The sequence below is a fragment of the Phytophthora cinnamomi genome (assembly GCF_018691715.1).
Source record: "Phytophthora cinnamomi strain GKB4 chromosome Unknown Contig131, whole genome shotgun sequence".
NCBI lineage: Eukaryota > Oomycota > Peronosporomycetes > Peronosporales > Peronosporaceae > Phytophthora > Phytophthora cinnamomi.
Genome location: NW_027151064.1, coordinates 248,941 through 275,419, shown reverse-complemented (window position 1 = coordinate 275,419; position 26,479 = coordinate 248,941). Strand labels below are relative to the sequence as shown.

The 26,479-nt window shown below is 56.8% G+C and overlaps 10 protein-coding genes across 10 annotated transcripts; 7 read left to right on the top strand and 3 right to left on the bottom strand.

Annotated features, from left to right (window-relative positions):
- Positions 1-2,954: 2,954 nt before the first annotated feature.
- IUM83_17630 (uncharacterized protein) lies at positions 2,955-3,976 on the top strand (the record flags this gene model as incomplete). The annotated part of the gene is made up of 3 exons (XM_067942592.1): positions 2,955-3,131; positions 3,201-3,512; positions 3,575-3,976. The coding sequence occupies 3 exons, from the start codon at positions 2,955-2,957 to the stop codon at positions 3,974-3,976; spliced, it is 891 nt and encodes a 296-aa protein (XP_067779912.1).
- Positions 3,977-4,272: 296 nt separating this feature from the next.
- IUM83_17629 (uncharacterized protein) lies at positions 4,273-5,595 on the top strand (the record flags this gene model as incomplete). Its single annotated transcript, XM_067942591.1, has 2 exons — positions 4,273-5,088; positions 5,167-5,595. The coding sequence occupies 2 exons, from the start codon at positions 4,273-4,275 to the stop codon at positions 5,593-5,595; spliced, it is 1,245 nt and encodes a 414-aa protein (XP_067779922.1).
- A 1,258-nt stretch (positions 5,596-6,853) lies between these two features.
- Positions 6,854-8,244, bottom strand: IUM83_17628 (E3 ubiquitin-protein ligase TTC3; the record flags this gene model as incomplete). The annotated part of the gene is made up of 3 exons (XM_067942590.1): positions 6,854-7,267; positions 7,344-7,658; positions 7,744-8,244. The coding sequence occupies 3 exons, from the start codon at positions 8,242-8,244 to the stop codon at positions 6,854-6,856; spliced, it is 1,230 nt and encodes a 409-aa protein (XP_067779921.1).
- Positions 8,245-10,363: 2,119 nt separating this feature from the next.
- Positions 10,364-11,765, top strand: IUM83_17627 (E3 ubiquitin-protein ligase TTC3; the record flags this gene model as incomplete). Its single annotated transcript, XM_067942589.1, has 3 exons — positions 10,364-10,864; positions 10,949-11,263; positions 11,340-11,765. The coding sequence occupies 3 exons, from the start codon at positions 10,364-10,366 to the stop codon at positions 11,763-11,765; spliced, it is 1,242 nt and encodes a 413-aa protein (XP_067779919.1).
- A 147-nt stretch (positions 11,766-11,912) lies between these two features.
- Positions 11,913-13,184, top strand: IUM83_17626 (DNA primase; the record flags this gene model as incomplete). Its single annotated transcript, XM_067942588.1, has 1 exon — positions 11,913-13,184. The coding sequence occupies one exon, from the start codon at positions 11,913-11,915 to the stop codon at positions 13,182-13,184; it is 1,272 nt and encodes a 423-aa protein (XP_067779963.1).
- Positions 13,185-14,578: 1,394 nt separating this feature from the next.
- Positions 14,579-15,919, top strand: IUM83_17625 (CCT domain; the record flags this gene model as incomplete). Its single annotated transcript, XM_067942587.1, has 3 exons — positions 14,579-14,899; positions 14,980-15,171; positions 15,290-15,919. The coding sequence occupies 3 exons, from the start codon at positions 14,579-14,581 to the stop codon at positions 15,917-15,919; spliced, it is 1,143 nt and encodes a 380-aa protein (XP_067779920.1).
- Positions 15,920-17,931: 2,012 nt separating this feature from the next.
- IUM83_17624 (40S ribosomal protein S8) lies at positions 17,932-18,501 on the top strand (the record flags this gene model as incomplete). Its single annotated transcript, XM_067942586.1, has 1 exon — positions 17,932-18,501. One exon carries the CDS (start codon positions 17,932-17,934, stop codon positions 18,499-18,501), a length of 570 nt encoding a protein of 189 aa, XP_067779976.1.
- An 86-nt stretch (positions 18,502-18,587) lies between these two features.
- IUM83_17623 (uncharacterized protein) lies at positions 18,588-19,319 on the bottom strand (the record flags this gene model as incomplete). The annotated part of the gene is made up of 1 exon (XM_067942585.1): positions 18,588-19,319. One exon carries the CDS (start codon positions 19,317-19,319, stop codon positions 18,588-18,590), a length of 732 nt encoding a protein of 243 aa, XP_067779917.1.
- A 2,512-nt stretch (positions 19,320-21,831) lies between these two features.
- On the top strand, positions 21,832-23,475 carry IUM83_17622 (WRKY transcription factor 19; the record flags this gene model as incomplete). Its single annotated transcript, XM_067942584.1, has 1 exon — positions 21,832-23,475. One exon carries the CDS (start codon positions 21,832-21,834, stop codon positions 23,473-23,475), a length of 1,644 nt encoding a protein of 547 aa, XP_067779916.1.
- A 1,269-nt stretch (positions 23,476-24,744) lies between these two features.
- On the bottom strand, positions 24,745-25,834 carry IUM83_17621 (rab-like protein 5-like; the record flags this gene model as incomplete). Its single annotated transcript, XM_067942583.1, has 5 exons — positions 24,745-25,003; positions 25,112-25,339; positions 25,410-25,508; positions 25,577-25,713; positions 25,781-25,834. The coding sequence occupies 5 exons, from the start codon at positions 25,832-25,834 to the stop codon at positions 24,745-24,747; spliced, it is 777 nt and encodes a 258-aa protein (XP_067779962.1).
- Positions 25,835-26,479: the final 645 nt, after the last annotated feature.

Here is a 26,479-nt window from a genome sequence, read left to right as displayed (position 1 = left end):
TTAAGCTGAGGTTCGATAAGGCGTGGTATTAGTCGAACAGTGCCCATAATACGATATGTTCAATACAATAGGAAAAAGTAGCTGACTCGGAATATGGCGTGGTTTCTTAATGCTGATCTGTTGATGGCGGCAGTGGAACGCGTACCTGATACTGCTGAACAAACTCGAGTGCATCAACTCAAAGTTGATCGACAAGGTATTCGTGAGTGCAGCCATCAGTAGTCAAACTGCGGTTTTGGATGTTCTGCGAACCGATGCGATCAAGTTAATTTGAGGTCTTTGCACGACAAGTCACGTATATCATCTGAGGCTCTCTTCGAGGCATTTACGCTTGCATCGTCGTCGTACGAATGCTGTAAAGTGTTGGACAACTTGAAGCACTACCGTTTTTGGGTAAACATGTTTCGAAAGCAGTGAAACACAAAGCGTCGCTGCTGCTGTGCGTCGTGGAATAACTTAAGTTTTCCGGGTGCTACGTGGGGACAAAAGTTCGGACTGGCCACTAGACACCTTCAATGCTGCGCTCGCCGCAGCACGTGACAACTACGTGAAGGCGATGATTCCCAGCAGCGCAGAGAGTAAGACTGAAAAAATTCGCGCCTGAGTATCACGTTGACGAAGTAAGCATTGCATCGATGAATTGAAACGTGACCAAACATGTTTGGTTTGTGGGACGGGTGTCACGGTCTGCAAATCCGCTACAATCCTATGGGTCAAGGTGAACTACCCTTACTGCGGTCAAACGTACCAGGTAGCTCTCTCGGTCGTGCTGCGAATCGAGGAGGTGAGGTATATGGCGCAAAAAGATTGCTAGCTACTGTTATTGAGGATGACTGTTCTTATTGGTTGGTGACAGTGGTGCGTTCTTTCCTCGGGCCATCCACGTTTCACCCCCTCTGGTTGAAAACATGGCTGTACATTTCCGTGATCAAAACGACGATGTATTACGGTTCCGTAATCAAAAACCCGACGATTACATTTTCATGAATAAGCTTACTAACTTAGTTACAAAATAATGTAAATAACGTACAGTTGTACTGAGCCACCCACGCGAAGCCCCATGAAAGCGGTTGTCCTTGCGTGGCATCTCCTGGATTGACCTCAGTCGGTTACGGGACGGCATTCAGCAATTTGCTCCCCTCAAGTCAGACCAAGACATCCTGCTCGAACAAACATGGGTCTGCTCCACTTTGTGCTGGCCATTCTGGTCACACTGGTTGCTCTCACCGACGGGTTAACAAGCGCCACAAGCGAGATCTCCACGACTGAGTCAAAAGGGTTGCGGCACATGACGCTTACTACCGAGGATGCAACGCGCACGCTGCTTGGAGGTGACCCAACGTTGGAGGAGCGAGCGAAAGGAGGCGGTGGGGGTGGAAGAGGTGGCGTACGACGTACACGAGTGAGTGGAGTAGGATATCTTTATCCATCCGAGTTCGTGAAAAAGGGATACCGAAAATTCATCGGATTGCTGAGGCGCATTTTCCGCGTCAAGAATAACTGAGAGGGTCTGGTATGTTCCGCTGGGGCGCTTATACACTCCGAAGAAAATAGGCCACGAGATCGCTTACTAAGCAATCCGGTTGTTGAATTCCCGTACTAGAGTTTGTAAGATGTCATCTCGCTTGGGCTTTTATTTTGATAGCGTACACAAACGCATCGCATCGTGATTCCCGCGGCAAATGCTACGGGACAAATGGACAGCGTTTTCCTTACGTCGAAGGTGCAGCCCTGAATAAGTGCACTTGCTGGACCTTGACCGGTTGCCGTGGCGGTCCTAATGGGCAAGAGAGTTCTTGTGAAACGGCTTTATGATCGGTATGCCCGAGCTATTGAAGGTGGGAACTTGCCCGTGGAAATCGCGCGGATTTGTAAAATGGAGACGGTCAAATACCTGATCAACATCGGGTACAACGACCCTGAGTTGATCGGTAACGCTTTTGTAGTTGCAGCTAAACGCCCGAGAGCTTGCAGATGTTGATTGATACTGGGTGTGTAGCGTCGGATGCATTCGAGAAGGCTTTCGAAGCACAGTGGCTGCTGCCAGAAATGTTGCATCAAGGGCTTTTTTCGTACAGCATCTTCAATACAGTGGCATCCTGAGTACTCTCGAGTTACAGCCTGCGGAGAAGGCCTTTTCGCGTTGTAGTATTGTGGAGTCTTGCCGCTGATGAAAGCGAAATGCTGAATCCTCCCATTCAGAGCTCCGTTTGGTGTCTTATATGACAAAAAATTAAATTACCCACGATTAAGAAGAAGAATGGTCGATTACCGATTATTGGTCTTCTCAACTTGCTAAGTAGTATGTGCTGACCATGGTTTCAACTTGCTCCGAGCGAATGTGGGGTTCGACATCGCACGCAGGGGTGATTGAGGGGCTCGTTAAAATGGCCTTCTAAAAATCGGGGCTCAGAAGTCCTCTACAGTACGCGGGGTACCTCTGGCAACGTCCCTTTTGAAGAGAGGTCCATATGATTTGGTACACATGACTCTGATACAAAAACCAAAAACGGAGGGAGAGCCCTGTTCGACATCGTAATCATTCGACACCGTAATCTGTGCACCAAAGCTCAGCGTCGTCATTCCTCAAAATGAGCCTATTCGAGATAACTACCGACGACGCAGTGACAGTCGCTGAGGCACTCGCATTCATAGACTCATTCGATACTAACCACGGTGATGGCGAGCATCAAAGTATCAACCACAAGAGAGAAGCGGCTCAGACTTCACAGTCAGCCACCAATTCGACTTCTTCGTCATCCGCGGATACAACAGACTCCGCGCCAAAAATCCCACAAAGGCGAAAGAAAACATCGAACCCACCTGGATACACGACGCGCATCCAGCGCCGCAAAAGGGCGGAGTTGCAGAATTTGCGTGACGAAGCTCAGGCACTCGAAGCTCAGCTCAATCTTCTTGAAACAACGGCATCCAACGCGATCAGCGAACAAGTTATGGTCACAGGAGAATCGCTTGCTGCCCGGTCCAAGTGGATCAAGTTGCTGGAAATTGAGCGAAATCGGCGACGGCATTCGGAGGAGACGAACCGCAAACTCAGAGCCATTTTTGCGCATTTTCTCGAAGTAAACAGAAGTCTTCGTCGAACATTTGAGAAGAAGACGCTGCTGGAGGTAGGTGCCCATTTTTCCCGAGGGCAAAACCTTGTGTTGAATAACCATTTGGGGTGTGAACTGGTACAGGGAATCAACTTTGTGTTCGGCAACGAGCCCACGCCAACGCACTCCTTCACAGCGTTTGAGAACAGTAAAGCCATTGCGGGCCATCTCGAACAGCTTGTGGGTGAGCTCTACCTCAGGTCGGGGTCCGTGTTCGAGTCGTGGTCGTCTTCAGCGATCAGCTACAGCTTGCGATTCAAGTTTGATCAGAAGCGAGGCAAAGTCGCCGAAATGAAAGCGACAACTCCCGTCGGGTGTCCGATGGAGGCAGCCGCCGATCTAACGTGGCAAGAGCAAAGTGGACAGCTACCGGATCCGCAAAAATGGACTCGACGGGTAAGATTTTTTTTGCTTTGCCTCGATTGCCTCAATTTGACTGACATGTTAATGCTGTGTAGATGCGAGGGCGCCTGCCGAACTCACAGGAGAAGAACTGGGTGTTGACGCTGCAGTGCCAATCATACGTCAAACAACTGACGGGTATCCAGTTCCTTCAGAAGTTCGAAGAGCCCAACCGCATCTTGCTGGTTAGGACCGACCTCATCACTTTGACCGGACAAGGGTTTCAATTCCGTGACCAGACGTGGACGACCATCACGCGCTCTGAGGAAGACCCACGGCACGCGTCTGTGGTTCGCATCTTCGAGGAGGTATTCATGGAATGCCAAGAAGGATTCAGCGCTCGCCCCGACGACATTGCCTACGCGCAAAACGTCGTTCTCAAGAATTTGAGCTGGAAGCTGCAAGACTGCACTAAGAGACTGCAAGACACGCTGATGGAACATGTCGAGCTCTCCTAGACGGTTGGATTAGTTACCAACGTAATGCTGGTGCTAGTAATGATGCCGCATGAGAAATCGAGAAATCGGTCGCTCCGTACCGCCAATCTTCGTTCTAGCCCCATGTGGTTTGTCTTCATAATCGTCGATCTCCATAATCAACCTCTACCACCATAAAACCCCCAAACAAGCTGGAAAGGGCCAATCGTATGGTAGTATTATCCCTTTTGAGCCACAGCAGCGACCACGTAAACGTCCCTTCTTCCTCTGTAGAGAGTTACCGCCTCACTCTACAATTTGCGCCGAACCGAGCAACAATGAGCTTCGCCCAGACCGCGAAAGATGATGTCATGACGGTGGAGGAAGCCATCGCCTTTATTGATTCTTTTGACGAGATTATTGGAGATGACTCGGATAGTGCTAGCTCCCCCAATTCAAGCGTGTCTTCGGACTCGGGGATGGTGTATCCTATAGCTGATAAGGCTGCGGCTGGGCCGAAACGGAAACGGAAGGGGAACCCACCGGGATACACGACTCGGATGCAGCAAAAGAAGAAGGCGGAGCTCTTGGACCTGCGAGAAGAAGTTCGAGAGCTGGAGCAGGTTCTGGACCAGGTGAAGAAGTCGAAGCCCAACAGGACAACGACAATCGGGCCGAAGTCGGCTGAGATTCAATCGAAGTGGCAGCAACTAGCAGCCGCTGAGCATGACCATCGACGACGATCAGAGCAGACGAATCGCAGATTCAAAACCATTTTGGCCCACCAGGCCGAAGTAGACAAGAACTTGCGGCGGATTCTACAGAAACGATCGCTGTTGCAGGGGATTGACTTTGTGTTCGGCAATGAACCGACATCGAGGTACTCGTTCGCTGCGTTTGAGAACAGCAAGTCGATCATGGACCACCTCGAGCAGAAGGTGGCGAACCTGTACCTGGACTCGAATTCCATCTTCCAAGCGGAGCCAACGACCACAATCAGCTGCAGCATGCAGATGAAGTACAAAGAGATTCTGGGAATAACGGCCGAAGCGCTCTCGACGACTCCGATGCTGTGTCCGATGGAAGTTGCCGCTGATATCTGCTGGAAGGACTTGACTGTTCATCGACCCTGTCCGGAGAAGTGGGCGCGTTGCGTAAGTTCATGGGCTTATTGAACACATTATGCTTAAATAGTCGTGTACTAACGAAACTTTGATGCTTATGGCTTTTAGATGAAGGGAATTCAACCAGATTCACAGGAGAAAAACTGGATTCTTAAGATGCAATGTCAGTCTTACGTGAAGCAAGTTAAGGGCATCCAGTTCCTACAGAAGTTCACGGAGCCGGATCGTATCGTCATCATCAAGGCTGACCTCATGACGCTGAACAATGAAGAGCTGCAGTTCCGCGACCAGACTTGGACGATTATCTCGCGCTCCGAGACCAACCCAAACACGTCGGTGGTGCACGTGTGCGAGCAGATGTACTTGGATCGTCAGGTGGGAATCCAAACTGCTCGACCGGAGGATGTGGAGTACGCGCAAAGCGTGGTGTTGAAGAACCTAAACTGGAAGCTTCGGGAGCACACGCAGCACCTGCAGGACATGCTGGTCGAGGAGACTCAGCGGTACGGCGTTTTTTCTTCTGTGGCAGGCTGTTGATGTGACCTCAGCGAAAAAAAAACTACCTGTGAGTGGTGATCTACTTGCACATTACATCCTATTCGTGGTATGGTTAATGTTACAGTAGAGCGAGGGTTTAAGCTGTGTTCCATTCCCTATTTCTGCTCTGCTGTCAACAGAACTCGCTCCTGCCCGTGCACAACCAAAAGCCAATAGGCGTTAGTCGGGCTGCCATGCCACTATTTGTGCTGGAAATGGCCAGGACTTTTCTCAGCTTATTGTTAATTTGTTCCGACCGGGGGGGGGGGGGGGGGAGGCTTTGGAACTCGCCCAACGTCTTAAATTCTCGTGTCCGGAGCTCTATAGTTCTTTCACAACCGGGAGAATCGACACCAGACTGCTGCTTCGGAGATAGACTTCCCACTCTCCATTTGCACTGTTCCGTCCACTCTTGAAGCGCTTCTGCATGTGTTTGCAACGTCTGGAGCTTACGTCGTAGAAGAACGGCGGAGAAGTTTGTCACCCTTGAAATGGCAACAGCATTTGACCAAATCGAAACTGCATCGTACAGAGCAGATAATCGTCTTGCGTCGGAAGATTCAATAGCCTCACTGCTATTCAAAGTAAAATGCGTCGTCCTCGTCGTCTTCGTCAAATGAGTGGATAAAATCAAGAATTGCCTCAGGCGAGGCGGGTCCGTCAGATCCATTTTCAACTGCGGAACACAGCTGAATGTGCTCCGCAAAGCGCAGAAAGGAGAAGTGTAATGGGCGATACATGTTCCGGCAGCCCCAGGTATCACGTACACGAAGTATTACACCACGCGATAATAATCATAGATTGGTATGACCACAGTTCATGGTTCTCTTGTCCAGGACATTGAGCTTCTCGTCCGATGACAACCAGTGATGAAAGTGGCACCAGGTTTCGTTCAACGCGTCCCAAGGCGCAATCCTGGTGCCACCAGCGAGGCTAGCTGCACGAAACCCAGCCTGCAGGTCACTTGCACCACAGATTGAACTGGAACAGCAGCGTATTGACAGAACATCGCATCCAGCGTGCCGCCGAGCCAGCGAATGCCGTCATCCAGCACGTACATGTTGGCACCGTCGAAGGTTGTGATGGCACAGTCATCCACTTGACTGTTGTCAACAACGGGATGTATTGCTGCTGATGCCACCGCAGCACCGTCCGAACAGCACCGCTTTTCTTTGATTGGGTATAGGACCCGACTGAAACGTACACTTAACCGGGCATTGGTATCACACGCGGCTTGGCTTCATGCACAGCAATATCCCTAGACAGTCACGGTGATAATCTCGCTGGTCGTTTGACAGAGGCGATTTTGTAGCATTTGGTGGTCCCTCCGCACTTTCCCGCTGAGCGAGTTGAGGATATAATCTCGGGTGTGCACCACGTCCTCGTTCGACGAGAAGCTCTCCGAACCCTCCGTGTATAGTTGGCAACACGTGCGCGCAACGGAGGCGTGTGCGGGGTCGGACTGGGACCGCGAGATGATGATCCAGCACCGGTCGCGGAACTCGAGCCCCATGTGCGGCAGTGTCAGGATGTTGTGCTTGATCACCACGACGCGGTCGGACTCCTCGAACTTGCGCATGAACTGGAAGCCGTCGATCTTGAGCACGCCCGACGGGTTGTGCAGCGCGACCAAGAAGTTCTTCTCCAGCGAGTTTGGTTTGCGTCCGCGGATCTGCAGCGACCAGAACATCAACTACTCGTTAATCACACAACTCAGAGCACCCCAGCACAGATGAACGCAGACGTACGAAGCTGTAGATGCGTTCGGGATCCTGGCTCTTCACGTTGAGGTCCTTCCACACCACATCCGCCGCCACGCGCAGCGGACACGACACGGGCGTCGTGGTGACGATCTCGATGCAGTTGCCGTTCGTGTCGCCGCTGCACTTGACCCTCGTGTCGCACGAGATGGAGGCCGGCAGGTCCGGCGGGAACACCGAGTCCGAGGCCAGGTACAGGCTCTCGACGCTCTTCTCCAGCTGCGAGATGATGGTCATGGTCTGGTCCTCCACGGAGCTCTCGATGGCGGTGCTCTCCTCGTCCTCGAACACGACCTCCTTGCCCTGCCAGCAATAAAACCCAGCCACCCGTTAATAAAACCCAGTCACTAGAAAATAAAACCCAATAAAATATCCCATATCCACCCACATAGAGCAGCGAGCGCCGCTGCACCAGGTGCCGGAAGGCCCCGTTGACTTTGTCCTGGTTGGCCCAGATCTCCTTGAGCTTCCTGTTGGTGCGCTCGGCCTTCTGTCGTCGCTGGAATTCACCCACGGCTTTTTTAAACCACTCGCGACTGTCGTCCTCCTGGCTCTGGGTTTTTGGGTTTTTCTCCGCCTGCTGCCTCTGCTGCCGCCGCTGCAGCAGCAGCTTCACCTGCTGCTCCAGCTCCAGCGCCTGGTCCCTCAGCGCGCGCAACTCGGCCTTCTTGCGCTGCTGCAGCTGGGTGGAATAGCACTGCGAGTCACCCACCCGACGCTGGGTTTTATTCGATTTCGGAGCCTTCCGCTGCGCCGCAGCGCTGCAACCGCTGGGTTTTTTACCCGCGCGAGTGCTGCGCGGTTTGCCGTCGCTGTCGCACTCGTCGATGAAGGCCAGCGCCTCCTCCAGCATGGCGTCCAAGTCCTCATCGCGCTCCAGGAAGCTCATGCTTGACGTTCTTTACTTTTTTGGAATGACTCGTGTGGCCGCGGATTGGCTGGCAGATAGAGAATATTCAGGGATTGGCGGAAAATAAAATGTATAGTATACCGTTGCAGTATACAGGACCTATTCTCAATCTCGTTTTTTCCCTTTCGCAAATCCCCCAAACGCTGCCGCAGACCACATGTGTACGAATGGGAACTGAACTCCGACGAGTTCAACTTGGTCCGGGTCAAAATATGAATGTTATTAATATACTCAACAATTGACCATGTTGAAGTCGTTGCTCCATGAAGTTGCCGTGTTGACTGGCAGTTCCTCTGTTGCACCTTACCAGTTGCAACAATGATGCCATTCTTTACTCGGCCTTGACGGCAGTGCTGATGTTCCAATGTGGCCGCCTGAATCGAGGCGCGGAATGCCGCCAGCGCTCCCTCTTCGTCGAACCCGCTCGACTTGTAGCTGTACGGTTGGATGTTCTGGCCCACCACGGCGCGAACGAACTCTTCGGCGAGTTACTTGTTGCCGATCTGGACGCCGCGGATGGTGCAGCTTCGCGACATCCGGCATTTCCTCCGGCTTCGCTGGCGAGAGGACCGATGCCACCGCAGCGATGCTGTGCGCAATGCTGCCCGATCGTCCTCTTTCCACAACAAAGTCGACGCGTTTGCCGTTCGTGATACGCTTCGCCTTCACCTCCCAATACTGCGTCTTGCAATAGTCGATGGTGTGGTCGGCGCCGAAATCGTCCTTGACGAACTGGAGTTTCTCACCCGACGACGAAAGTGATGATGGTTGTGGCGCCAACAGCTTGAGACCGAAGATACACCACCCGTGCCTTGAAGCAGCACCGTTTGGCCCGGGCGAAGCGCTATCAGTCAGCACTGCGCGTTCCACGCCGCTACACATGTAGTGATGCCAGTTGGACGAAGCTCAACGTGCAGATCTCCGGAATGTTGGCCACAGCTTGAGCCGGGACTGCAGCATACTGGCGCAGCATCTCGTCCAGTGTGCCGCCATCAGCCCGGGTCCGTACATGTTGGAAACGTCGAAGTTGGCGATGGCGCGGTCGACCACTTGGATCCCCTCGACAGCGGGGCCTATAGCTGCTACCACGCCGACGCCGTCCGAGCACTGCACCGCATTCTCTTTCACGGTGCCGGGGTAGCCGGACTTGCGATGGCGAGGCCGCGGTAGTTGACGGTGACACCTCGAACATCGACGAGCACTTCGTGGTCTTTCGGGGCCGATGCGGCGGGGTCTGTTGACTGCGTGATGTTCTTGAACGTGGTGCGCTCGCCAATGCGGTTGATCACACTTGTGGTCGTCATGGTGGTAGTAAGCTGCTGCGTTTCTTGTGTGACCGAGTAAAGGTTTAGAACTGAACTTTGGGTGTCGGTGAGGTGCGCAGTAGGATAACGCTCGCGGAGAGTACGCTGCTTACGTCCTTCAACGACTGTCATTTCGACTACAGTGACGTTTCGAAACGGGACGATCGGGCAGCATTGCGCACAGCATCGCTGCGGTGGCATCGGTCCTCTCGCCAGCGAAGCCGGAGGAAATGCCGGATGTCGCGAAGCTGCACCATCCGCGGCGTCCAGATCGGCAACAAGTAACTCGCCGAAGAGTTCGTTCGCGCCGTGGTGGGCCAGAACATCCAACCGTACAGCTACAAGTCGAGCGGGTTCGACGAAGAGGGAGCGCTGGCGGCATTCCGCGCCTCGATTCAGGCGGCCACATTGGAACATCAGCACTGCCGTCAAGGCCGAGTAAAGAATGGCATCATTGTTGCAACTGGTAAGGTGCAACAGAGGAACTGCCAGTCAACACGGCAACTTCATGGAGCAACGACTTCAACATGGTCAATTGTTGAGTATATTAATAACATTCATATTTTGACCCGGACCAAGTTGAACTCGTCGGAGTTCAGTTCCCATTCGTACACATGTGGTCTGCGGCAGCGTTTGGGGGATTTGCGAAAGGGAAAAAACGAGATTGAGAATAGGTCCTGTATACTGCAACGGTATACTATACATTTTATTTTCCGCCAATCCCTGAATATTCTCTATCTGCCAGCCAATCCGCGGCCACACGAGTCATTCCAAAAAAGTAAAGAACGTCAAGCATGAGCTTCCTGGAGCGCGATGAGGACTTGGACGCCATGCTGGAGGAGGCGCTGGCCTTCATCGACGAGTGCGACAGCGACGGCAAACCGCGCAGCACTCGCGCGGGTAAAAAACCCAGCGGTTGCAGCGCTGCGGCGCAGCGGAAGGCTCCGAAATCGAATAAAACCCAGCGTCGGGTGGGTGACTCGCAGTGCTATTCCACCCAGCTGCAGCAGCGCAAGAAGGCCGAGTTGCGCGCGCTGAGGGACCAGGCGCTGGAGCTGGAGCAGCAGGTGAAGCTGCTGCTGCAGCGGCGGCAGCAGAGGCAGCAGGCGGAGAAAAACCCAAAAACCCAGAGCCAGGAGGACGACAGTCGCGAGTGGTTTAAAAAAGCCGTGGGTGAATTCCAGCGACGACAGAAGGCCGAGCGCACCAACAGGAAGCTCAAGGAGATCTGGGCCAACCAGGACAAAGTCAACGGGGCCTTCCGGCACCTGGTGCAGCGGCGCTCGCTGCTCTATGTGGGTGGATATGGGATATTTTATTGGGTTTTATTTTCCAGTGGTGGGTTTTATTAACGGGTGGGTGGGTTTTATTGCTGGCAGGGCAAGGAGGTCGTGTTCGAGGACGAGGAGAGCACCGCCATCGAGAGCTCCGTGGAGGACCAGACCATGACCATCATCTCGCAGCTGGAGAAGAGCGTAGAGAGCCTGTACCTGGCCTCGGACTCGGTGTTCCCGCCGGACCTGCCGGCCTCCATCTCGTGCAACACGAGGGTCAAGTGCAGCGGCGACACGAACGGCAACTGCATCGAGATCGTCACCACGACGCCCGTGTCGTGTCCGCTGCGCGTGGCGGCGGATGTGGTGTGGAAGGACCTCAACGTGAAGAGCCAGGATCCCGAACGCATCTACAGCTTCGTACGTCTGCGTTCATCTGTGCTGGGGTGCTCTGAGTTGTGTGATTAACGAGTAGTTGATGTTCTGGTCGCTGCAGATCCGCGGACGCAAACCAAACTCGCTGGAGAAGAACTTCTTGGTCGCGCTGCACAACCCGTCGGGCGTGCTCAAGATCGACGGCTTCCAGTTCATGCGCAAGTTCGAGGAGTCCGACCGCGTCGTGGTGATCAAGCACAACATCCTGACACTGCCGCACATGGGGCTCGAGTTCCGCGACCGGTGCTGGATCATCATCTCGCGGTCCCAGTCCGACCCCGCACACGCCTCCGTTGCGCGCACGTGCTACCAGCTCTACGCTGAGGGCTCGGGGAGCTTCTCGTCGAACGAGGACGTGGTGCACACCCGAGACTACATCCTCAGCTCGCTCAGCGGGAAAGTGCGGAGGGACCACCAAATGCTACAGAACCTCCTCATCGAAGAGGACCGTCGAGCGGCCTGCAGAATCGTCCCCATGGCTGTCTAGGAGACTTGTTGCTGCGAGTCGCGCGTTGTGGATACATGTTGAAGTGTTACAGTGTAGTTTTCTGGCCCTTATGAGAGACCGTTCCCAAAAAACGGACATCTATTTTCCTGTTGGAGACTGTTGTCGAGCGACGAAGACCGACCGACCATGGCTGGCCCGAGGACCCGAGCGGAGACCAAGCGCCAGCGCAGTTCCAGCACGGGGGACGCCGCGCGTGGCTCCGAGTACAGCGAGCAACTCTATGCAGCGCTCACGGCCGGCGCGCTGTGGTTCCTGGGCGTCAAAGATATGGTGCAGCTGCTCGGGACGTGTCGGGTGCTTCGACATGATCGTGGACTGGGTGTCATGGCGCTGAGCAATTGCAGTGTCGGGGTGCATTTGTTGCACGGGTGCAATGGTGACTGGATGGATTTATCGCTGGAGAAACAACAAGCTTCGAGTGCTGGGGACGGAGAGGAGTCGAGCTTTTGGTCGGAATGCAGAGAGCACACCCACGTCGCCTGGAAGCGGGAGATCAACAGTCGACTGATGGAGGACAAGGCGCCTTTGGACTACTCACGCGGCCAAGCTGCACAGGTGCTGTCGCTCATTGGCAGGCTGGAGACGCGTCTTAAGCCATTCTACAGTCGCGCATACGTTGCCACTCCTTTTGGGGAGTTTTGTCGTGCCCGGCCAGTTGTGGTGCCGCTGCCTGTACGGGCAGACAAAGAGGTAACGGTGGAGTGGACGATGGAGGATGCCCGCGCGACGCTGAACTCGATGTGGGAGCGCCTGGGGGACGACTTTGCAGCGTCCACGACGGAGTACGTGCACGTGTCGGAGCTCGGGATGCACTGGGAGAGCATCAGCGTGGGCAAGCGCGACGCCAAGAAGAAGTGCAATTTCTGCGACGCAGCCAAGAAGGCTGTGCGCGAGTACCGGCGAGAGGCCAAGTCGTTGATGGACGAGTTCTCGCGTGTGCTGAAGGCCAAGCAAGTGCAGTGGCGTGCGGAGGGCCTGGACGACGATGAGATGCACGAGCGCCGCAGCGAGCTCAAAGCCGACATGTTCCCGGAAGACTCGTACCCAGACGCCAATGCGGCCGAAAGCTCCGCCGACGACATCCTCGCGCACATCTGTGAGCACGACAAGTTTCCCGTGGTGCCGTTCGACGGCATGGCGAGCAGTCTCGAGCGGAAGAACGACGACATCTTCAACGCGCTTGCGCTCGAGTGCCAAGACCTGTGTGAGACCTTCTACCAGCCGCTGAAGCAGAACTTGGCGGCTGTCGTGGCCGTCAACGGGCAGCGAGTGCATCGGCCGTGGATGGACACGGGTGAGGACGCCGCCAGCATTCGGCGCGAGCTCATAGCCGGTCTGACTTCGAGCGGGTTCCTGGTCGGTGCATACGTTATGAAGGCCGTCGAAGACTTCATGTAGCAGCTGATAGAGGAACGAGCTCGAAAATGCCAGAAGGGAGCAGGTCGCACCTGTACACTGCAACTCATGTAGCCATATCCAGTTTGAGAGGGGGTTGCACGCCCTTTCTGAGCGACATAGCAGTCGCCAGCTGGCACTTGATCGACGGGAACGACTGGCTGGCAGCAGCTGGGGAGGGCATCTCGCCTGATAATGCCCTCCATGTCACACACTCCGCGGATCCTGAAGCTGAAGCTGGTCGAGTTGCAGTTGCCGATCGCGGGCTCGCGTCGATCAGGTCGAAGAACGGAGGAAATTGAGGGCTTTTGCTTTGGGGTTTTCGTTGCTCCCGCTGGTCTCGAATGGAAATATTTTGACAGCTCGTACGGAAAGTCACGGCGCTGTTTCACACGGTGTTTGGGGCGAATCTCCATCTGCAGTAATGGCCGTAAGACTTATCGTCAAGATGGTGGAAAATTGCAGGGGGTGGTTGGTGCTCAGGCCCAGCTGGCGGCTTCTTTTCAATCTATCAAGCCTGGCAGCACGTGGTTTAACGAATGTCGAGGGCGAGCGAGTTCCCAGCGCCTTGGTAAGTTGGTGCGGAATCTGCAGCAACGCGAATCGTACTTGTAGTGCAAGTTGCTGTATTGCGTCATGGATAAGCGAGTCAGCAAGTCTCGGCAATGCTTTGCGCTCGACACTCGCGGCGGCGAATGCGAGGCGGCAATTGCACGCTTGACCCCGTGCCCTAGGCAGAAAACATGCGGGGAAGCTTCACCCCACAAACTACACTTCCTCCTGCCGCGAATAAATTTCTTTGTGGCAGATCACAGCGGTCTCTGATTGGTTAATCCTTGTTACACGGGTTGCACCATAAGTAGACTAAACTCGGCCCGTTTGCAAGACTTTACCTTGATTTAACTAAGGTTGACCACAGGCGGGCCGAGTTCCGGCCACCTAGATGTGGCAAACGGGCCGGCCAATCCGCGCGCTCTTGTGGCATGGGTTGAGTCAAGGGGCTCCGTCACCGGGGAGCCAAAGCGAAACTGAATTTCGGCCCGAAGGACGCAGGCTGTTGCCGCCGCTGAAGCGACTGCACGCGCTCCGTTGCCTACCCCCCTAGCGAAAGCGGTGAGCCAGACAACTCCGCGTATTGCACTCTGTTGCCGTCTGAGCATGTGCGCTGACTGCAACTTTTGCGTCTTATTTCCAGAGAAAAGAGGAGTGAGGCAAGGCGCCCCTGTCGCTTTTGCACTAAAGCAACAGACTTGCAAACAGCGGCAAAAAGGAAAGCAACCCATCAAAAGAAGTAAGTCTCTCTCTCCTTCTCTCCCATACTCAAGCCAAGTAACCAGGTTAAGGTACTCACCTTTTGTCGCTTGTCATCGTTTAGAGACACACAACACAAGAGGCAAATGAGCTTCTCCAAGTCCAACCTGCCGCCCACGTTGCCCGTGGCAATCAAGAAGGAGAAGGAAGAGAGCGCACCCTCTCTCTCCGGCTCCATGTCTATCCCCGGCAGCGCCGGCAGCATCCCGCGCAAAGATTCCATCGGCTGGGGCGCCGACGACTTCCTGGGCATGATCTCGCACACGCCGCCGGCCTTCTCGCCCGGCAGCCTCACCATGCCCATGACGAAGCGCGGGCGCAGCGGCAGCATCTCCAGCCGCCTGCTGAGCGCCTCAGATCTGGAGGAGCGAGGGTACATTGACAGGTATCAGAAGGGGGTGCTTAAGGTAAATTTCTCTTATTTGGTTAGCACTCTCTATCCGGGTTATAATAGTGTTAACCGTTGCATTTTTTGTGGTTGTGGTAGGATCTTATTATCAGCGGAGATGAAGCCCTGCAGAAGGCGTTAGAGAAGTTTGACGCGGGTGACCCTACTACACTGGAAGCCATGCTGGATAGTGGAGCACTGAACCGCAAGTCGTCGAGTATTGACCTGCTGGACGACCTGGATCTCGGCTTCCTCAACGTTGGGTCATTGGGCGACACACCGAAAGATGAGGTAATCTTTTTCTCTTTTTTTTTGCATTTGCATTTGCAAAAAGAAAACTTTTATTTTTCCTCGTGAGCAAAAAGTCTCTAACCAAGTTGCGGTGTATTATCTTTTTTTCTCTAACCAGTTCCAGTCCGGTGCTCGGAATCAGTCTCTGGACGAATGGGACGAATTGGGCTTCGACTCTTCTTTTGCAGACGTATCCGCCCGTGATATTCTAGATGGGGAGTTCTACAGCTCCTCGTTGGGGGCGTCTCTGCCCAATTCATTGCCCTCCATGGGCCTCGGTATCACTCCGCCCGCCGGGTTCAGCTTCGCCGAGGACTTTCTGGAGAACCAGGTTAAAACAGAGCCCGGACTCAAATCCGAGAGCAAAAGCGACGCTGCCAAGCCCAATTCTGCCGCCTCTGGTACTTCTGCCGCAGCGTCGACCGCCGCCGCTGCGTCGAGTCTGTCGACGTCCCGCCCCATTGGAATCCCTGGAGCTGCAGGCGCGGGCGCCGCCCGGACCTTCGGCGGGATCGACGGCGCCAAGACCAAGGACGGCCAGAAGCAGAACTTCGTGGGCGCGTACTCGCCCGACTCGAGACGGAAACGCATCGAGAAGTTCTTGGACAAGAGGCAGAAGCGCGTATGGCGGAAAGAGGTCAAGTACGACGTGCGCAAGAACTTCGCCGACTCGCGGCTGCGCGTCAAGGGCCGCTTCGTCAAGAAGGAGGACGAGCAGCTACTGCGCGAGTTGCTGAGCTTTACGTAAAGTGGGGGCTTGGCTTTCGGCCGCGACGCTACCAATTGGGTACCGATGGTGCACACCCAGCGAGCGAAGGAAAAGGGTACTGCCAAAAAGGACAAGACGAGGTGGATTAGAAACAGCATGGAGCAGGTCAGCTTGGTTCGGCTCGGCGCTCTGGTTTCTCCGAGGGAGGTGCTAAAGGCACACGAGTTGCGTTTGCTGATGTAGTCGGCTAAAAGTGGGGCGCGGTGCGCTGGGTTGAGTTGGATTAAGTTGGGGAGAGAAAGCGCGGATTTGAGTCGGCGAGACTGGTCTGTTCGACTGCAGCGGACTGAATCCGTTGAAATAGAGGCGAAGGTGACTTGGGAGCGAACGATATCAACGGGGATCTGAGGGCGTTGAAGAGATGGGATATGCGAGATAAGCGGTGGCGGATGTGGTGCGTGAAACGTAGTTTATTGGAGGGCGAGCAACTGCGAGTCGACCTCCGGGGTGCGTGCAGGGAGTAGCTTCAGGTTCGATTCGATTCGGTCGGTCTCGATATAAGATAATTTGCAGACTGTTTTTCTTTTTTCACGCTGCGTCTTGGCTGGGGCTCTGGTTTTAACGATGGCCATTGTAGGAAGCTGTCAGAAAGAAACATAATGCTGAAACGCATGGGATCACCAGGTCTCTTCAAGGAATTTGATAACGAACTACGACAAGAACTTCGTGACTCACGAATCGCGAGTCATCAGCATCTACGACTGCCAAAAAACAGTTTGGCACCAGAGTTTCAAGTGGTGTCAACAGGCTGGTGTCGTGACTCCAGGATCAGCGTTGACATTTCCAGGTGATGCTCTGGGTTGGTAACTTGGCAAGCTTTCTACAGGAGGAATGACAATTGTATGGTACTCGTTCGCGCAGGATGAATCACCCTACAATACTCCACCAGGTACGAGTGGTTAATCTAAAAGATGGCCTGGGCGCCTTGTGCTCGAATACTCGGGGGGGGGGAGGCAACAACGGTGCCATCCCGCAAACGTCCAAGTGACTTGGACCAAATCACAAGTTCACTCGACTCGTAACCGCAGAGCTGGAGCGCCAACAACGCTCGGACAATCGCAAGTAGTGCAAAACTACTCCGCCGCTTTGGATCAATTCAAGCCCCTCGCTCTTCATTCTGCAGCACGGATCATCTAGGTTGCTCGCTTTTTCAGCAACGACCATGGTCTTGCCGCGACAACCCCGCCAAACTCGATTGCGACGTTTCGCACCGATCGGACATAAACACGAATCAGATGTCGTCAGCGCGATCCAAGCACCACAACATGTTGCTGTTGCAGTACAGGTCGAACTCGAGTTGCGAGTTTTCCCAACAACCATAAACCACCAGTTTCCCGCTGACATTATGTATACGCCCAACTTGCCAAAAGGCACTGCAGATCCCGGCGGCGGCGTGATCGCTGCTGCGGGCGGCATGTTTTTGATCGCGCTGCTGTCCCAACTTGATTCACACGGGTGCACGGCAACTCTCCCACGATCAGCTTGCACTCCACCAGCGCCGCTTAGCGCGAGACGGGGACGGCCTCGGTGTTCTCCCAATATTTTGCGTGCAGTTACTCGGGAGGTTCCCGCGGTGAGCCGCTAAAAGGTATCTCCGTGCTAAAGCATACTGCCGGCAGCGTTGCCGCCAGTTGTCGCCGACAACTTGTCGGGCGTTGATGGTCTACTTTGCCGGTGCCAAGTGGCGGTGGTTGCAGTGCAACTTTCAGACATGCACCTCGCAATACTCGATCAACACATACTTCAGATCCTCCTTACTGCACTATGTGCTGCTGAACTAAAAGTTTAATGTACAATATCCAATAATACGAAATGCTTGCAGTTCACAATACCTGTGCTCTATACATTCGCCCAGAATATCGAATATAACAGGACCGTTACAAGCTGCAAAAACATGCGAACTTCAACTATGAATCAATGCACTCGATCCACGGTCTCCGTTGCAGGCACACCGCCATTCCTCCATATACCTCGCAGCACCAAGATCTGCCATGACAGTTCTCCCCAGCAAGAACACCACTAGCTCTGACGAGAGCCCTCCGTTGGAGGAGCTGCGCAGGCTCAAGTCACAGGCCCAAAATGGCGAGTATCGGCGTCAACTCCGCCGTGAGCAGCGCGAAGCGGCCAAGAAGGCCGAGCACAAGGACAACAAGCACCCCGACCCAGAGCCCCAGCAGTCCGACACTAGCAAGCCCAAGCGCAAGAAGCGCGGCTTCTTCAAGTGGCTGTTCGAGCCTGCAGTGGCCACGAGCCGCAAGGTGGCGCCTCCACCGGCCCCGAGAGTCCGCGTCAAGATCCCCATCGTGTACAGGAACGGTGAGCACAAGGGCGTCGTCGTGGGCGGCCTGCGGGTGCCCTTCTCCCGCCCCATGCAGGCGAACCGCCGGTCGCTGCTGCTGGCCCAAGACGACGCGAGGTTCGGCATCCCGGAGGACGCGGAGCTCGTGCTCGACTTCCCGGACCGACTGGCGTGGGAGGCGTACGAGGCCGAGCAAAGCCGGAAGCAGGAGGAGAAGCAGAGACTCAAGGTGGAGAAGCTGGCAAGAGAGCTGGCCAAGTAAAGTAAGTATGTATGTAGTAAGCAAGTGCTCTTGAATATTTAAGACTGTAATGTCAACGGGTGCTGTTCGTCACGAACTTCGTGCGGTCAGAAGTCGCCACCGAAATCCCCACCTCCGCCATCAAAGCCGCCGCCTCCTCCATCAAAGCCACCGCCGTCGTAGTAGCCACCTCCAGCATCACCACCATGATCAGCTAGCGTTTGTCCGAGCAACACGCCTCCGAGGAGACCGGCGGTGCCGCCCAACGCTGCGCCGGTACCAGCACTCATTCCACCACGTCTGCCTGTACTTTGACCGTAGTACCGACCGTAGACCGGCGTGGCATTGGCGTACCCCGGTTCGGGCGGCGCGCTTGCATACGTTGTCGCTGAATCCCCGTAGGGCTGGTTGGAGGTGCCACCCGTGACGACGGGAGCTGCGACTGGGATGGCGGTGTTCGGTTCGTTCGGCCGCTTGGACGCCAAGAAGCAGCAGCAGCCGCAGCAGCACAGCGCCAACGCCAGCAACCCGAACAGCCACCAGAGCCACACCAGACTCCTGCTGTCTTCGTCGTACTGGTCTGCACCACGGGCGTATCCGCAGTTGCATGCGTAGTTGGAGACCTTGCAGACGACGTGAACCGGGCAGCAGCACGGGCGCCGGTCGTTCTGGCGGTCCAGCCAGTGGCCGCACAATTGACCCTCCTCGCCGATGTAGGCCCTGGAGCAGTCCCCCGTGGCAGCACACACCTCGCAGCCCGACTTGGTGGAGTTGGACTGCGCCGAGACGACATCGAACAGCAGTGCTGCAGCTATTAGCGGCAGTAAGAGGCTCCGCATCGCTGCGTACTAAAAGACAATGTCCAGAGGCTTTTTGGCATCGTTCTCCATCACTTTCGCATCGAAAGCGAGAGACCCCCGTCCCAGCATTGTTGACAGACAGCTAGTGATCTTAGTTAGGTATGTATCGTGTTACTTGCATCAGTAACATGAATGCAAAGCAATGCCTGCTAAAAGGCAGCAATGAGGCTGCCGGTTGTGGCAGGACCGGTGGATTAAACCGAGCGGGTTGAATTTGCTGGCGAAGGGGACAGCCCGGCCGCAGGGCGACTATCGAGCGAGGCGTTTGAATTTTTGCGCGGAAGAGAGCCCGCGCCTTCGCGCCATCTTCCGGGCCAATTTGAACGCGGCGATGGGCCCAGATCAGGTGTCGCCACCTCGAGCTGCGGACACGGTGGGCCTGTCTCGGCGGGCGGGCGGCGGCGTGGCCCCCGGGACATGAAGCGGTGCTGCACTGCACTGCACTGCACTGTACTTGGCCATCGAGCGATGCGATGGCGGTCAGCTCTCCTGGCGGCTTTGCCAGCGGCGAAAGATCGGGCCCGAAGCTTGCTTAGCTTGTCAAGGCCGCGAGGTGTCGAGGGCCACTCCGCAACCGCGCGACCGACTCGACACGCCGCTAGGATTTTTTAGCGAGCCGAGCGATGGAGTTGCCTGGCTGCCGGCGGGCCCGCCTGTGCGCCAGCGGCGATGGCGCAGTGCCCGCCGGCCGATGACCCGAGGCGCTCGCTCTCTCGCTGGAATTTTGGTGAAGCACTTCCACGCAAACAGACAGCGTGCGTGCGCCCCAGAAAGGGGCTGCGGGCGCGAGCGGAGGCAATCATAGTCAAGGCCGGGCGGCAAACCGACACCGGCAGGCAGGCAGGCAGCGGCACGCCACCGGCCTGCTCTATGAAGGCTGGCGGCGCAAGATCTCGTTGAAGTGGTTGCGGTCAGTCAAGCGAGGAGGGGAAAGGCTCGCCACCGACGCCCGAGCTAGTTGCCGCTGGGACACGCGCAGCGCTGGAGCAAGGCGCTTGAAGCGGAGCTCGCCGTCCATGCCACCAGGCTGTGATGGCTCGTTGTTGCCCAGGAGACGAGCCCCGAGCCGAGCCGGGCCCGGCCTTGCCGGCCAGCAGTCCGCGTGAAACCCGGAAGCTCGCTCTGCTGGCTGCCGCCGCGAGTTGCAGGCAACTTGCCGTGGATCCTCGCCGCCGCGGATCATCTGAGCGTACCACACGTATCGCAGCAGTGGGCCTGCGCGCGGAAGCTCCATGCTGCTTTGCGGCCATGCTGCCGCCGCCAGTGTGACTGCGGGGCTGATGGCGGACACGGTCAGCCGCCCTCTGTTCTGCCCAGCGACTGCGCCAGCTGGCCGCGCGGACTGTTGACTCGAACGGGCGCGATTTGAACGCGCCTGTGGGGCCTCGGAGTCTTGCAGCTCCGGAGCGCGCCGACGCCGAAGCCCGGAGCGTGAGTGAGCCGACATCTGCTGGGCGCGCCGCGGTCCATTAGGCGAGCCGGCTCGGACTCATCGCTCCGCCCTGATCATCCGCACGCACGCCACCGCTCCTATACGATGGGGCGATGACCGGCACTGGATTGTTTGATTGTGGCCGGCGCGCGCAGCCGGGCGCGCCGCGCGACAGAATGTGCCACACAGCGGCGCCAGTGAGTCAAGTCAAACCGAGGCCGCCCGCGCCGCGGAGAGTCAAATGCAGCGGTGGCGGGCCGATGTGGGAGGGCTGCAACACCGAGGCGATGAAAGAGAGATCGATATATTTGGTGGTTACTACGTGGATTACATGTAGCGGCGGCTGCCCCGAGCCGGCAGCAGAGCCACGCCGCACGCCTCAGCCGAACTCGAGATGAACAGCGAAAAGATCGGGGATTATCGGCGCGGATGTTTCGGTTGATTACATGGTGGAGCCATGCGGCAGCGCCTTTGGATGAGCGCGCGTGCAGGGCTTTCCGCTCCCAAGACGCGCGTCCGGTGTCTTAGCCACTGGGGCAGAAGCCAACCTGCCGGCTGGCCTGAGGCGTCGACACTGTTTGCTCTCTACGCGATCGTGCCGTGGGAATTGCCAATGCGCCGCCGGGATCCCTACATCACCATAGGAGTACAGTGCGTAACAGCAACCTGCCAGCAGCTCGTAATCGGCAGTCTCCATCGCCTGCGCGTTGTGTCAGTTAAACAACACCCCGTGTGCACGTTCTGGCAGCCGCGCCCTACTTCCGGAGAGAGAGTGGGAGCGCGAGGTACCTACTGATTCAGAGCAGGGGCCGGCGCCAGAGCCGGGCCACCGCGGCGCCTGTCTTCGGTCTCGTTCTGCTGGCGCGGCCGAACGACAGCCGCTGGCGCCGCAGGGTTGTCATTCCGCAAGTTGCTGGCAACTCGACACCCGGTCGTCGCATTGCGCCGCCGCGTTCCTTACAGCTCAGTTACTACAGGCCACAGGCTCTGCCAGCCCTTCCAGCCCCGTTAAAACCCCTTCCCCACCACATCCACGCACACACAGCTCCTCACACAGCCATGAGCGCCGAGACGCGGAGCCCCAGCGCGTCGCCCAGCGCCAGCAGCGACGGCGGCGCGTCCCCCAGCTCCTCCGCCCACGCGCGCACGAGCGCGGACGGCAAGCCCAAGAAGTGCCGCTTCAACGACTGCGACAACCTGGCGGTGGACGGCACGAGCAAGTGCGCGTTCCACAAGAACCGGCGCCAGTGCTGCGTCGAGAACTGCACGAACCAGGTGTACGCGCGCAAGCTGTGCGTGCGCCACGGCGGCAAGAAGCAGTGCCAGGCCGACAACTGCGAGGCGCACGCGCGCGGCGGCGGCTTCTGCCTGCAGCACGGCGGCTTCGTGGTCAAGCGCTTCTGCATCGTGGAGGGCTGCTCCAAGCAGGCCCACGCGCGCCAGAAGTGCGTGCGCCACGGCGGCGGCAGGCGCTGCAAGGTGGACGGCTGCATGCAGCACGCGCGCGCCGGCGGGCTCTGCAACCGCCACTCGCACGGCCACGAGTGCCGCGTGGACGGCTGCAACAAGACGGCGCAGCACTCGGGCTCCATCTGCTTCCGCCACGCCATGGAGCTGCGCGCCCACGGGGAGGAGGTGCCCGAGCTCAACATCTCCAAGGGCGGCAGGCTCAGCAGCAAGAAGCGCCAGCAGCAGCAGCGCGAGCAGCAGATGAAGCAGGAGCAGTTCCACCACCAGCAGATCCAGCAGCAGATCCACCAGCCGCAGCCGCACATGCAGCCGCACCACGCGCACATGCACGTGCCTGCTTCGCACCACCAGCAGCAGCAGCACGCGCACCCGCTCACCATCCAGGTGCCGCAGAGCCAGCCCATGCCGCAGCAGAGCCAGCAGCAGCAGCAGCAACAGGCCGCCAACCCCTTCGGCCTGCCGCTCAAGATCAACGTGCCCACCACCATGCCCAAGTTCAGTCTGCGCACGCCGCTGGGCAACAGCTTCCCGACGCCGCGCAGCCACGAGTTCAGTCTGCTCATGGGGCTCCCGTCCCCGCAGATCGACAACTCGCAGCTGCCGAGCGTGCTGGCCATGACCAATGCTGGAGCTGGCGCCAACGGCACGTCCAGCGGCCAGCGCACGCCCGGGATCGACAGCTTCTTGGCCAGCGGCCCGCCTAGCGTCTCCCGTGGAGGCAGCAACTACCTGTCGCTCGGGCTGTTCCCCACGCCGAGGCTTGCGGACCGCACGCCCGGCGGATCGGACGACGCCATGATGAGCGACTACATTAAACTCATGGGCCCCGACACGCCCATGGCCTTCCACCCGAACGGCCAGTTCGGCTCGGCGCCGCTGCTAGAGAACATTGGCGCTAATGTCTTTGACCAGAACAACCAGAACCACCAGAACGGCGCCAATGGCAGCCGCAACCACATGGCTGCCATGGCCGCCGCGGCTGCGGTGCACGGCAGCGGTAACGGCCAGCAGCGCATGAAGATGGACTTCCTGTCGCCGCGCGGCCTGGCGGCACACAACTTCCAGAGCGCCGGCTTCCCCGCGTCCACGAGCGACGGACCCGCGCCCTCGGGCGACTACGCCGCGCAGTTCTTCGCGGACAGCAAGAACGACAAGGCCCGCGGCATGAAGACGTCCAGCGTCTCGGCCGCCACGACGCCCACGCCCAAGCCCACGGGCGTCACCGCCGCGTAGGCTTTGAGCGAGAGAGAATCTCAGTGTGATCAAGTGAGTGAGTGCTCGTGGTCCCCCACGAACGCGCGTGTATGAGCCCGACGGCTCTCCTCGGTCGGACCCCATCCCCGACGAGGACATTGTGGCGTGTTACCTACCACCCGGCTGCCATGCGAATGGCAGTCATCATTCATCGGCAGAGCGAGTTGCCTCCGACTCGACGGCGCATGCGGCGCCGTGAACCCCATCGAGCGGTCGAAGCTCTTGCCATCCAGCCCCCGATAGAAGCGAGTCCGCCGATTCCACGGACGCGCACAAAGTTTTGGCCCTACAGATAAAGTACGGATGAAAGTAAAGTAAAGCTTGACGATTTTGCAGCTCTCCTGGTCTGGTCTGGTGTAGTGCTGCCGCTGCTGTTGGTGGTGGTGGTGCTCTCGTGTGACGCTGTTATCTCCAAGGACCAGGGACGAAGGTACATGTATCTTCAGTTGAGGTTTCGCCATGTCGACGGGGTGCCGATCTGATCTTTACACAACGGAACGACTGAGCTTCGGAGAAGAGCGCGGTCGTCACCTTCGTTCGGTTGCGATGATGACTGTCAAGGATCAACTGGCGAGAGGCTAAACGTTCGACTGCACGATGTCTGCCGCGGATGAGTCTCGCACTTGAGTTCAACTGTCACGCGGGACGAGGTGCTGCTTGGTTGACCGATTTCTCCGCATCGCGTCGTTGGTTGGGCGCGTTGTCGTTGTTAAAAGCCGGCGAGGTCGATGCAGAGCGGCGGTGTGACGACCGTGTTGGTGCTGGTGCTGGTGTTGGCGTTGGTGTCATCCGGCTTGAGCCCGGCGGACATGGGCGATGCCACGACGCCGCCATCGGGTTGTGAGGTGTGTGCGAGCACCGGTGACTGCTCTCACGCGTTTCGAGACGGCCCGGGTCAGTTCTGCGGCAGCTGGAGGGATCGCTCGAGCCGTGCTGTTGTCCGTTGGACGCCGTGTGCAGTGTCTCCAGCCGACTTCGTCTGCATCTGCGCGTATGTCGGCGCGATGCCGCCGTACCACGACGATAGCGACTTGATGAACCGCGTGCTGTTGCTGTGGTGGATCCTGGGGGACGCTGGTGGTGGTCACTGTCTGCGGAGGCTGCGGCTACCTAGTGACCAAGCGCTTGGTGAGCAGTAGCGACGAGAGCTGCACGTTTGTTCCGCCGGCGATGACTGTGCCGCTGGTCTCTCCAACGCGCGAAGCGCTCTACAGCAGCACTGGCCACACGCCTACGGTGGCTTTTGCTTCAGAGGATGAAGATGCATGCGCTCCTGAAGATGGCGGAGATATTGTTGGTCCTGCTTCGGGAGTCGCGCTTGGTGCCGCTGCCGTGGCACTTGTCAGTCACGACGTCCCTGCCGATGATCTCGATGTCGCACGCGACGGGTTTGATGGAGATCTGTGCAGTCTTGAGAAGGTGGACGGGGCCGGCGAAGATGATGGCGACGAAGATGTCGAGGCGGACGAGAAGGTCGCGCTCTTGACTGTGCCTGAAAATGTCTGACCTGGTCAACAACAACAAACTAGATAGCTCATGCGGCTGAGTGATGAGCGAGGGGCTAGAATTGAACGGAAGGAGCTTGTTAGCTTAGGAATATGCGTCGCTGACTCACTTGCGATTGCCCGAGCGCTGTTGACGCTCCAGTGCCGTCGTCACGAGTCGACTGAACTCGCTCTTGAACACGTTGGGCGTGTCGTAGGTGGTTGCGACGACGCGTAGGTGGCTTGGCAGGCGGGACTTGGAGGTCAGCGGGACGGCAGCGTTGCTGCTGCCCGTTGAGTGCTCGAACACGAGGCACTGCGAGGCGTCCAAGCCAGCGTTTTGGATGAACCACTCGTACCTGAAGGAAGGTAGGACGACGACGACAAGGTGAGTGTGGTTCTCAAGGAAGAGCTCGGTGAATTACGGACCAGAGCATCGCCTCGCTCTCGTGGACGTGCGACTCCGGGTTGTAGACGAGAACGACGCCGTCCGTGTCCTTCATGACGGCAGGCCAGCAAGCCTCATAGCTGCATTGACAAATGTTGGTAAGTGCCTGGAGATCGAGCTGCACTGCAGAGACGACGGGCGTGCGTACTTCTGGTCGCCCGATACGTCCCAGAGCTCGATGTTCGCCTTGCCCTTCTCCAGCTCGAGAATCCGCACACCGACGGTCGGTTGATAGCGCTCCTGGCCCCCGAGTCGATCCGAATGCTCGGCGACGAAGTTGGCGATCTAGTTTTTACAGCAGAGTGATGCGAACTGAAGCTCATACATGTAGTGCTGTGCATTGTAGGCTTACGGTGGACTTGCCGGCCTCCTTGGGACCAACAATGAGGATCTTCAGCGGCGCCATAGTGTAAGAGAAAATTGGATTCTGAGGCGACGCGACGCTTTGATTCAAGAGAAGAGGTAGGGATCATTTCGTCTACTATTACTAGCTGTTGCGTTCTCCATCACAACACAAGTAATGTTATCAAGACTTCGCCGATATTCTTCAACTTCGGGGTGTTGTAAATTAAGGTGGACGACGTGCGTGAAGCGAAGTCTTTGGCGGTGCCAGTTAAAGCGTAAAATCCCGACAGAGTTGGGTTTGCGACTACTGTAGTTCGGCCACCAGGTTTCGACCAGGTAGCTGAACTGGCGTTTTCAACAACACAATTAGTACTTTGAGGTACTTGAGACATCTGTCAAGGGTTTTAAGAAGTTTGATGTAGGAGAATGGGGAATAGTTGTTTCGCTTGCTTTGAGTGTGAGTACTGTAGCACCTAATCCCGGTGAAGACTACATGGTTTGATAAATTTACGGCTGCACGCGTGCACTTCGCGATTCTTTTTTTTTCGCGACCAGAACAGCAATGCTGGCCATTCTTGCATACTAGACCACTAGCAACATATATCTCCATCAGTGCACGAAGCGCATGCATCAGTTGTGTTGTCGTATATGCCCGAGGTGTCGAGAAAATGATTAGAACGTGTGCAATTGGCTGAGGTAAGGCTTA